The following is a 12,135-nucleotide window of genomic DNA, read 5'->3' as shown; positions in this document are numbered from 1 at the left end:
ACAATGTGGAGGCAATATACAGGTGGTACCAGTACAGGGTCAATGTGGAGGCTATATACAGGGGGTACTGGTACAGAGTCAATGTGGAGGCTATATACAGGGGGTACCGGTACAGAGTCAATGTGGAGGCTATATACAGGGTGTTACGGTACAGAGTCAATGTAGAGGCTATATACAGGGTATTACGGTACAGAGTCAATGTGGAGGCTATATACAGGGGGTACCGGTACAGAGTCAATGTGGAGACTATATACAGGGGGTACCGGTACAGAGTCAATGTGGAGGCTATATACAGGGGGTACCGGTACAGAGTCAATGTGGAGGCTATATACAGGGGGTACCGGTACAGAGTCAATGTGGAGACTATATACAGGGGGTACCGGTACAGAGTCAATGTGGAGGCTATATACAGGGTGTTACGGTACAGAGTCAATGTGGAGGCTATATACAGGGTGTTACGGTACAGAGTCAATGTGGAGGCTATATACAGGGTGTTACGGTACAGAGTCAATGTGGAGGCTATATACAGGATGTTACGGTACAGAGTCAATGTGGAGGCTATATACAGGGTGTTACGGTACAGAGTCAATGTGGAGGCTATATACAGGGTGTTACGGTACATAGTCAATGTGGAGGCTATATACAGGGGGGGTACCGGTACAGAGTCAATGTGGAGGCTATATACAGGGGGGTACCGGTACAGAGTCAATGTGGAGGCTATATACAGGGGGTACCGGTACAGAGTCAATGTGGAGACTATATACAGGGGGTACCGGTACAGAGTCAATGTGGAGGCTATATACAGGGTGTTACGGTACAGAGTCAATGTGGAGGCTATATACAGGGGGTACCGGTACAGAGTCAATGTGGAGGCTATATACAGGGTGTTACGGTACAGAGTCAATGTGGAGGCTATATACAGGGGGTACCGGTACAGAGTCAATGTGGAGGCTATATACAGGGGGTACCGGTACAATGTGGAGGCAATATACAGGTGGTACCAGTACAGGGTCAATGTGGAGGCTATATACAGGGGGTACTGGTACAGAGTCAATGTGGAGGCTATATACAGGGGGTACCGGTACAGAGTCAATGTGGAGGCTATATACAGGGTGTTACGGTACAGAGTCAATGTAGAGGCTATATACAGGGTGTTACGGTACAGAGTCAATGTGGAGGCTATATACAGGGGGTACCGGTACAGAGTCAATGTGGAGACTATATACAGGGGGTACCGGTACAGAGTCAATGTGGAGGCTATATACAGGGGGTACCGGTACAGAGTCAATGTGGAGGCTATATACAGGGGGTACCGTACAGAGTCAATGTGGAGACTATATACAGGGGGTACCGGTACAGAGTCAATGTGGAGGCTATATACAGGGTGTTACGGTACAGAGTCAATGTGGAGGCTATATACAGGGTGTTACGGTACAGAGTCAATGTGGAGGCTATATACAGGGTGTTACGGTACAGAGTCAATGTGGAGGCTATATACAGGGTGTTACGGTACAGAGTCAATGTGGAGGCTATATACAGGGTGTTACGGTACAGAGTCAATGTGGAGGCTATATACAGGGTGTTACGGTACAGAGTCAATGTGGAGGCTATATACAGGTGGTACCAGTACAGGGTCAATGTGGAGGCTATATACAGGGGGTACTGGTACAGAGTCAATGTGGAGGCTATATACAGGGGGTACCGGTACAGAGTCAATGTGGAGGCTATATACAGGGTGTTACGGTACAGAGTCAATGTAGAGGCTATATACAGGGTGTTACGGTACAGAGTCAATGTGGAGGCTATATACAGGGGGTACCGGTACAGAGTCAATGTGGAGGCTATATACAGGGGGTACCGGTACAGAGTCAATGTGGAGACTATATACAGGGGGTACCGGTACAGAGTCAATGTGGAGGCTATATACAGGGTATTACGGTACAGAGTCAATGTGGAGGCTATATACAGGGTGTTACGGTACAGAGTCAATGTGGAGGCTATATACAGGGGGTACCGGTACAGAGTCAATGTGGAGGCTATTTACAGGGGGTACCGGTACAATGTGGAGGCAATATACAGGTGGTACCAGTACAGGGTCAATGTGGAGGCTATATACAGGGGGTACTGGTACAGAGTCAATGTGGAGGCTATATACAGGGGGTACCGGTACAGAGTCAATGTGGAGGCTATATACAGGGTGTTACGGTACAGAGTCAATGTAGAGGCTATATACAGGGTGTTACGGTACAGAGTCAATGTGGAGGCTATATACAGGGTGTTACGGTACAGAGTCAATGTGGAGGCTATATACAGGGGGGTACCGGTACAGAGTCAATGTGGAGGCTATATACAGGGGGTACCGGTACAGAGTCAATGTGGAGACTATATACAGGGGGTACCGGTACAGAGTCAATGTGGAGGCTATATACAGGGTGTTACGGTACAGAGTCAATGTGGAGGCTATATACAGGGGGTACCGGTACAGAGTCAATGTGGAGGCTATATACAGGGTGTTACGGTACAGAGTCAATGTGGAGACTATATACAGGGTATTACGGTACAGAGTCAATGTGGAAGCTATATACAGGGGGTACCGGTACAGAGTCAATGTGGAGGCTATATACAGGGGGTACCGGTACAGAGTCAATGTGGAGACTATATACAGGGGGTACCGGTACAGAGTCAATGTGGAGGATATATACAGGGGGTACCGGTACAGAGTCAATGTGGAGGCTATATACAGGGTATTACGGTACAGAGTCAATGTGGAGGCTATATACAGGGGGTACCGGTACAGAGTCAATGTGGAGGCTATATACAGGGGGTACCGGTACAGAGTCAATGTGGAGGCTATATACAGGGGGGTACCGGTACAGAGTCAATGTGGAGACTATATACAGGGGGTACCGGTACAGAGTCAATGTGGAGGCTATATACAGGGTGTTACGGTACAGAGTCAATGTGGAGGCTATATACAGGGTGTTACGGTACAGAGTCAATGTGGAGGCTATATACAGGGTGTTACGGTACAGAGTCAATGTGGAGGCTATATACAGGGTGTTACGGTACAGAGTCAATGTGGAGGCTATATACAGGGGGGTACCGGTACAGAGTCAATATGGAGGCTATATACAGGGGGTACTGGTACAGAGTCAATGTGGAGACTATATACAGGGGGTACCGGTACAGAGTCAATGTGGAGGCTATATACAGGGGGTACCGGTACAGAGTCAATGTGGAGGCTATATACAGGGGGTACCGGTACAGAGTCAATGTGGAGGCTATATACAGGGTGTTACGGTACAGAGTCAATGTGGAGGCTATATACAGGGGGTACCGGTACAGAGTCAATGTGGAGGCTATATACAGGGTGTTACGGTACAGAGTCAATGTGGAGGCTATATACAGGGTGTTACGGTACAGAGTCAATGTGGAGGCTATATACAGGGTATTACGGTACAGAGTCAATGTGGAAGCTATATACAGGGGGTACCGGTACAGAGTCAATGTGGAGGCTATATACAGGGGGTACCGGTACAGAGTCAATTTGGAGACTATATACAGGGGGTACCGGTACAGAGTCAATGTGGAGGCTATATACAGAGTGTTACGGTACAGAGTCAATGTGGAGGCTATATACAGGGGGTAGCGGTACAGAGTCAATGTGCGGGGTACAGGTTAGTAACGAGGCTATATACAGGGGGTACCGGTACAGAGTCAAATGTGCGGGGTACAGGTTAGTCGAGGTCATTTCTACATGTAAGTAGGGGTAAAGTGACTATACATAGATAATAAACAGCAAATAGCAGCAGTGTAAAAACAAAGGTGGAGGGCATTTGATTAATTGTTCAGCAGTCTCATGGCTTGGGGGTAGAAGTTAAGGAGCCTTTTGTTCCTAGACTTGGAGCTCCGGTACCTCTTGCCGTACGGTAGCAGAGAGAACAGTCTATGACTTGGGAGACTGGAGTCTATGACAATTTTGTGGGCCTTCCTCTGACACCGCCTGGTATAGAGGTCCTGAATGGCAGGAAGCTTGGCCCCATTTGATGTACTGGGCTGTACACACTACTTTCTGAAGCGCCTTACGGTTGGATGCCGAGCAGTTGCCATACCAGGCGGTGATGCAACCGGTCTGGAGGCTCTCGATTGAGATTGCATCATCTGTGGATCTGTTGTGCCGGTATGCAAACTGGAGTGGGTCTAGGGTTTCCGGGATGATGGTGTTGATGTGAGCCATGACCAGCCTTTCGAAGCACTTCATGGCTACCAACGTGAGTGCTGCGGGGCGGTAGTCATTTAGGCAGATTACCTTCACTTTCTTGGGCACAGGGACTATGGTGGTCTGTTTGATACATGTAGGTATTACAGACTCGGTCAGGGAGAGGTTGAAAATGTCAGTGAAGACACTTGCCAGTTGGTCCGCACATGCTCGCAGTACACGTCCTGGTAATCCGTCCGCGGCCTTGTGAATATTGACCTGTTTAAAGGTCTTGTGGGGACAATGTAAATAGTCCAGGTAGCCAATTGATTAACTGCTCAAGAGTCTTATGACTTGGGGGTAGAAGCTGTTAAGAAAGCCTTTTTGACCTAGACTTGGCGCTCCGGTACCGCTTTCCGTGCGGTAGTAGAGAGAACAGTCTATGACTAGGGTGGCTGGAGTCCTTGGCAATTTTTTGGGCCTTCCTTTGTTCCTCTGGTACAGATTCCCTGGATGGCAGGAAGTTTGGCCCCAATGATGTGCTTGGCCCCAGTGATGTACTGGGCCATACGCACTACCCTCTGTAGTGCCTTGCGGTCGGAGGCCGAGCAGTTACCGTACCAGGCAGTTATGCAACCAGTCAGGATGCTCTCGATGGTGCAGCTGTAGAACTTTTGGCATGGGTCCTAAGAGCATCAATCTTTTCAGTCTCCTGTGGGGGAATAGGCGTTGTCGTGCCCTCTTCACGACTGTCTTGGTGTGTTTGGACCATGATAGTTTGTTGGTGATGTGGACACCAACGAACTTGAAGCTCTCAACCTGCTCCACTACAGCCCTGTCGATGACAATGGGGGCGTGCTCGACCCACCTTTTTCTGTAGTCCACAATCATCTCCTAGCCTTTAGCTCGGTGTGGATGTTGTCTGCAATCCATGGCTTCTGGTTGGGAAATGTACGTACGGTCACTGTGGGGAAAACTTTGTCGATGCACTTATTGATGAAGCCAGTGACTGAGGTGGTATACTCCTCAATGCCATTGGATAAATACCGGAACATATTCCAGTCTGTGCTAGCAAAACAGTCCTGTAGCGTAGCATCCACGTCATCTTCCGTATTGAGCGAGTCACTGGTACTTCCTACTTTAGTTTTTTTCTTGTAAGCAGGAATCAGGAGGATAGAATTATGGTCAGATTTGCCAAATGGAGGGTGAGGGAGAGCTTTGTATGCATCTCTGTGTGTGGAGTATAGGTGGTCCAGAGTTGATTTTCCTCTGGTTGAACATTTAACATGCTGGTTGAAATTAGGTCCAATGGATTTAAGTTTGCCTGCATTAAAGTCCCCGGCCACTAGGAGCGCAGCTTCTGGATGAGCGTTTTCTTCTTTGCTTATGGCCTTAAACAGCTGGTTGAGTGAGGTCTTAGTGCCAGCTTCGGTTTGTGGTGGTAAATAGACGGCTGCGAATAATATAGATGAGAACTCTCTTGGTAGATAGTGTGGTCTACAGCTGATCATGAGGTACTCTACCTCTTGGTAGATAGTGTGGTCTACAGCTTATCATGAGGTACTCTACCTCTTGGTAGATAGTGTGGTCTACAGCTTATCATGAGGTACTCTACCTCTTGGTAGTTAGTGTGGTCTACAGCTTATCATGAGGTACTCTACCTCTTGGTAGATAGTGTGGTCTACAGCTTATCATGAGGTGCTCTACCTCTTGGTAGACAGTGTGTCTACAGCTTATCATAAGGTACTCTACCTCAGGCGAGCAATACCTCGAGACTTCCTTAATATTAGACATCGCGCACCAGCTGTTACTGACCAATAGACACACACCACCACCCCTCGTCTTACAGGACGTAGCTGCTCTGTCCTGCCGATGCACGGAAAACCCAGCCAATTGTATTTTATCGGTGTCGTCGTTCAGCCACGACTCTGTGAAACATAAGAGTTCAGATTTTTTTTTTTTTTATGTCCCATTGGTAGGATAGTCTCGAACAGAGCTCATCGTGTTTATTCTCCAGTGATTGCACGTTGGCCAATAGAACGGATGGTTAATTAACCACTCGCCGACGAATTCTCACATGGCAACCCGATCTCCGCCCCCTGTACCTCCGTCGTTTCTTCACGCCAATGATGGGGATTTGGGCCCTGGTCTGGGAGAAACAATCTATCCTTCGCATCAGACTCATTAAAGAAAAATCTTTGTCCAGTTCGAGGGGAGAACTCACTGTTCTCATATCCAGAAGCTCTTTTCATTCATAAAGAGACGGTAGCAACAACATTATGTACAAAATAAGTTACAAACAATGCAAGAAAATAAACAAAATAGTACAGTTGGTTAGGAGCCTGTAAAATGGCAGCCATCCCCTCTGGCACCGTTATCAGGCCTGGAGACATTCAGATACAGGTCTATCAGGCCTGGAGACATTCAGATACAGGTCTATCAGGCCTGGAGACATTCAGATACAGGTCTATCAGGCCTGGAGACATTCAGATACAGGTCTATCAGGCCTGGAGACATTCAGATACAGGTCTATCAGGCCTGGAGACATTCAGATACAGGTCTATCAGGCCTGGAGACATTCAGATACAGGTCTATCAGGCCTGGAGACATTCAGATACAGGTCTATCAGGCCTGGAGACATTCAGATACAGGTCTCTCAGTATGGAGACAGAGATTCGTTATCCTTCCTTTTGTCTCTGGACCTTAGGACTCTTTCATGTGTCCCAAATGGTTCCCTTTACCAGCAGTGCACTGCAGGCCCTGGTTAACAGTAGTGCAATGCAGGCCCTGGTTAACAGTAGTGCAATGCAGGCCCTGGTTAACAGTAGTGCACTGCGTAGGGAATAGGAGACCATTTGGGACAGTGTCTCAAAGTAAACTATGACTGTTACACAGTTGTACGTACCGGTGTCTTGTCCCCTGCCGTGGCGATCGAAGGGTCCAACCGGATGAATTTAGGGGGGCGGCCCGGTCTCCTTCCTGTCCCAAACCTCTTCCTGCCACGCCCACGAGCACGCCCCTTCGGTCTGCAGAAACACAGGTTAAAGTCAATCATTCGATCATTCAATTTAAAAAAAAAAAAAAATTTTTTACTAAAATCTTCTGACAAACTGTGTTTTACAGGTCTAGGAGAGGACTGTGGGGACGAGGCGAGCGAAGCATTCCAGTGTGCGTGTTACCTGGTGACGTAGTCCAGCTTGTCATCGTGCATGTTGAGGTGCTGCTGTAGCTGTTCTGAACTCATGAAGCGTCTGTTACACTCATAACACGGCCAATTCTTCTCCTGCTCGCGTAACACTGAAAAACGCAACAAGACCAGAGTCATGGGTCTACACTGGTGCACCAGCACATGATTTGGTCGCAACAATTGTTTTATAATATCTTTTAGAATTGATAATGACCTGGGCTGCGTCCCATAATGTGCCTGTTGTCCATACAGAAGCAGGCTAATAATGACTAGCCATCTTAGCAGAAGCAGGCTAATAATGACTAGCCATCTTAGCAGAAGCAGGCTAATAGTGACTAGCCATCTTAGCAGAAGCAGGCTAATAATGACTAGCCATCTTAGCAGAAGCAGGCTAATAATGACTAGCCATCTTAGCAGAAGCAGGCTAATAATGACTAGCCATCTTAGCAGAAGCAGGCTAATAATGACTAGCCATCTTAGCAGAAGCAGGCTAATAATGACTAGCCATCTAAGCAGAAGCAGGCTAATAATGACTAGCCATCTTAGCAGAACCAGGCTCATAATGACTAGCCATCACAGCAAAACCAGGCTAATAATGACTAGCCATCACAGCAAAACCAGGCTAATAATGACTAGCCATCATACTGAACCAGGCTAATAATGACTAGCCATCTTAGCAGAACCAGGCTAACAATGGCTAGCCATCTTAGCAGGACCAAGCTAATAATGACTAGCCATCTTAGCAGAACTAGGCTAATAATGACTAGCCATCTTAGCAGAACCAGGCTAATAATGACTAGCCATCACACAGAACCAGGCTAATAATGACTAGCCATCTTACTGAACCAGGCTAATAATGACTAGCCATCTTAGCAGAACCAGGCTAATAATGACTAGCCATCATACTGAACCAGGCTATTAGTGACTAGCCATCTTACTGAACCAGGCTAACAATGACTAGCCATCATACTGAACCAGGCTAACAATGACTAGCCATCATACTGAACAAGGCTAATAATGACTAGCCATCTTACTGAACCAGGATAACAATGACTAGCCATCATACTGAACCAGGCTAATAATGACTAGCCATCTTACTGAACCAGGCTAACAATGGCTAGCCATCATACTGAACCAGGCTAATAATGACTAGCCATCTTACTGAACCAGGCTAACAATGATTAGCCATCATACTGAACCAGGCTAATAATGACTAGCCATCTTAGCAGAACCAAGCTAATAATGACTAGCCATCTTAGCAGAACCAAGCTAATAATGACTAGCCATCTTAGCAGAACCAAGCTAATAATGACTAGCCATCACACAGAACCAGGCTAATAATGACTAGCAATCTTAGCAGAACCAGGCTAATAATAACTAGCCATCTTAGCAGAACTAGGCTAATAATGACTAGCCATCTTAGCAGGACCAGGCTAATAATAACTAGCCATCTTCTAAATGAGCATGCCCTTGTGTTCCTGTATTTAAATGAGCATGCCCTTGTGTTCCTGTATTTAAAAGAGCATGCCCTTGTGTTCCTGTATTTAAATGAGCATGCCCTTGTGTTCCTGTATTTAAAAGGAGCATGCCCTTGTGTTCCTGTATTTAAAGGAGCATGCCCTTGTGTTCCTGTATTTAAATGAGCATGCCCTTGTGTTCCTGTATTTAAAGGAGCATGCAAGTTTATAATGCGTGCATAATTTCAATAGTAGGTGATTTTTTTCTTTCATATGCGGGCTGAGCAAGTAGCCTATAGCCTACAGGGTTCATACAGACATTGGCAAGTCAAACTCAACAACTTTCTCAACCACTTCATTATAATTTTCAAAGACCTACATTTTATATTTAAAATTGTTGTAATATGTCGAGCCCTGGCACACACACAAACGAGGCATTGAGGTGTCCGTTGTTGCCTCTTCAGAAAGTTGGTATATTTTGGAGGGAAATTGCACATTACTGTTTGAATAACTCATGATCATTTTTTTAATAACGTGACCACGATTATAAAAATAAATCACTGACACCCTTGCGTCCAATTAAAAATCTGTGTCGCTCCGTCAAAAAGGTGGCAAATTCGATTGTTTAGGTCGCAGTATCGAAACCCTGCCACAGCAGATGAAACATTAGGGTTTAAATAAACCCTGCAGTACTGAAACAAACAACTACAGTAGTGTAGAGAAAATATTAGGACCAGGAGCAAACATCACTGCTATCATAGACAAGGCTACAAACACACACATACAGTTGAAGTCGGAAGTTTACATACACCTTAGCCAAATACATTTAAACTCAGTTTTTCACAATTCCTGACGTTTAATACGAGTAAAAAATTCCCTGTCTTAGGTCAGTTAGGATCACCACTTTATTTTAAGAATGTGAAATGTCAGAATAATAGTAGAGAGAATGATTTTTATTTCTTTCATCACATTCCCAGTGGGGCAGAAGTTTACATACACTCAATTAGTATTTGGTAGCATTGCCTTTAAATTGTTTAACTTGGGTCAAACGTTTCAGGTAGCCTTCCACAAGCATACCACCACAAGTTGGGTGAATTTTGGCCCATTCCTCCTGACAGACTGGTGTAACTTAGTCAGGTTTGTAGGCCTCCTTGATCCCACACGCTTTTTCAGTTCTGCCCCCAAATGTTCTATAGGATTGAGGTCAGGGCTTTGTGACGGCCGCTCCAATACCTTGACTTTGTTGTCCTTAAGCCATTTTGCCACGGCTTTGGAAGTATGCTTGGTGTCATTGTCCATTTGGAAGACCCATTTGCGACAAAGCTTTAACTTCCTGACTGATGTCTTGAGATATTGCTTCAATATATCCACATAATTTTCCTGCCTCATGATGCCATCTATTTTGTGAAGTGCACCAGTCCCTCCTGCAGCAAAGCACCCCCACAACATGATGCTGCCACCCCCGTGCTTCACGGTTGGGATGGTGTTCTTCGGCTTGCAAGCCTCCTCCTTTTCGCTCCAAACATAACGATGGTCATTATGGCCAAACAGTTCTATTTTTGTTTCATCACACCAGAGGACATTTCTCCAAAAAGTATGATCTTTGTCCCCATGTGCAGTTGCAAACCGTGGCCTGGCTTTTTATGGTGGGTTTGAAGCAGTGGCTTCTTCCTTGCTGAGTGGCCTTTCAGGTTATGTCGATATAGGACTCGTTTTACTGTGGATATAGATACTTTTGTACCTATTTCCTCCAGCATCTTCACAAGGTCATATGCTGTTGTTCTGGGATTGATTTGAACTTTTCGCACCAAAGTACGTTCATCTCTAGGAGACAGAACGTGTCTCCTTCCTGAGCGGTATGATGACCGCGTGGTCCCATGGTGTTTATACTTGCGTACTATTGTTTGTACAGATGAACGTGGTACCTTCAGGCGTTTGGAAATTGCTCCCAAGGATGAAACAGACTTGTGGAGGTCTATAATTTTTTTCTGAGGTCTTGGCTGATTTTCCCATTATGTCAAGCAAAGTGGCACTGAGTTTGAAGGTAGGCCTTGAAATACATCCACAGGTACACCTCCAATTGACTCAAATGATGTCAATTAGCCTATCAGAAGCTTCTAACGCCATTACATCATTTTCTGGAATTTTCCAAGCGGATTAAAAGGCACAGTCAACTTAGTGTATGTAAACTTCTGACCCACTGGAATTGTGATACAGTGAAATTATCTCTGTAAATAATTGTTGGAAAAATTACTTGTGTCATGCACAAAGTAGATGTCCTAACCGACTTGCCAAAACTATAGTTTGTTTGTGGAGTGGTTGAAAAACGAGTTTTAATGACTCCAACCTAAGTGTATGTAAACTTCCGACTTCAACTGTATACAGTACATCTACTTTGTATAACACGTTTGGTGATGATTAAAGCTTTGAGTCGTCTTGGGTATGTCGGTTTCAGCTTTGTCCATCTGCATTTGCGTATTTTCTCAAGCTCTTAAGTTAGATGGGGAGCGGCGGTGAACAGCAATCTGCAAGTCTTTTCACAGAGTTTCAATGAGATTAAAGTTACACATTCTTGTTCGAAGCTTGGTCTTTGTCCTGTTGGAATGTAAATCTTTCGCCTCAGTCCAAAGTTGTTTGCACTCTGAAGCAGGTACTCTGTATTTGTCTCCATTCATTGTTCCCTCTATCCTTACCAGTCTCCCAGTCCCCCACCATCCCCCACCATGCTTCACGGTAGGGATGGTGTTCGATGAGCTGTGCCTGGTTTCTACAGACATAGTGCTGCTTTAAAAGCATCCCCCACCACGCTTCACGGTAGGGATGGTGTTCGATGAGCTGTGCCTGGTTTCTACAGACATAGTGCTGCTTTAAAAGCATCCCCCACCACGCTTCACGGTAGGGATGGTGTTCGATGAGCTGTGCCTGGTTTCTACAGACATAGTGCTGCTTTAAAAGCATCCCCCACCACGCTTCACGGTAGGGATGGTGTTCGATGAGCTGTGCCTGGTTTCTACAGACATAGTGCTGCTTTAAAAGCATCCCCCACCACGCTTCACGGTAGGGATGGTGTTCGATGAGCTGTGCCTGGTTTCTACAGACATAGTGCTGCTTTAAAAGCATCCCCCACCACGCTTCACGGTAGGGATGGTGTTCGATGAGCTGTGCCTGGTTTCTACAGACATAGTGCTGCTTTAAAAGCATCCCCCACCACGCTTCACGGTAGGGATGGTGTTCGATGAGCTGTGCCTGGTTTCTACAGACATAGTGCTGCTTTAAAAGCATCCCCCACCACG

At 46.0% G+C, this 12,135-nt stretch overlaps 1 protein-coding gene across 1 annotated transcript in view; it reads right to left on the bottom strand.

The window, feature by feature from the left end:
- Positions 1-12,135, bottom strand: part of prdm10 (PR domain containing 10) — an 85,103-nt gene that overhangs the window by 47,863 nt on the left and 25,105 nt on the right. The window contains exons 10-11 of the mRNA XM_045724930.1: positions 7,378-7,495; positions 7,104-7,224 (exon numbers count right to left, since the gene is read on the bottom strand). Coding sequence (XP_045580886.1) covers positions 7,104-7,224; positions 7,378-7,495 — 239 coding nt within the window. The remainder of the gene's footprint in view (positions 1-7,103; positions 7,225-7,377; positions 7,496-12,135) is intronic.

The sequence above is a fragment of the Salmo salar genome, chromosome ssa09 (assembly GCF_905237065.1).
Source record: "Salmo salar chromosome ssa09, Ssal_v3.1, whole genome shotgun sequence".
In the NCBI taxonomy this organism is placed as follows: Eukaryota; Metazoa; Chordata; class Actinopteri; order Salmoniformes; family Salmonidae; genus Salmo; species Salmo salar.
Note: the sequence above shows the minus strand (reverse complement) of the source record. Positions and strands in the feature narration are given on the sequence as shown.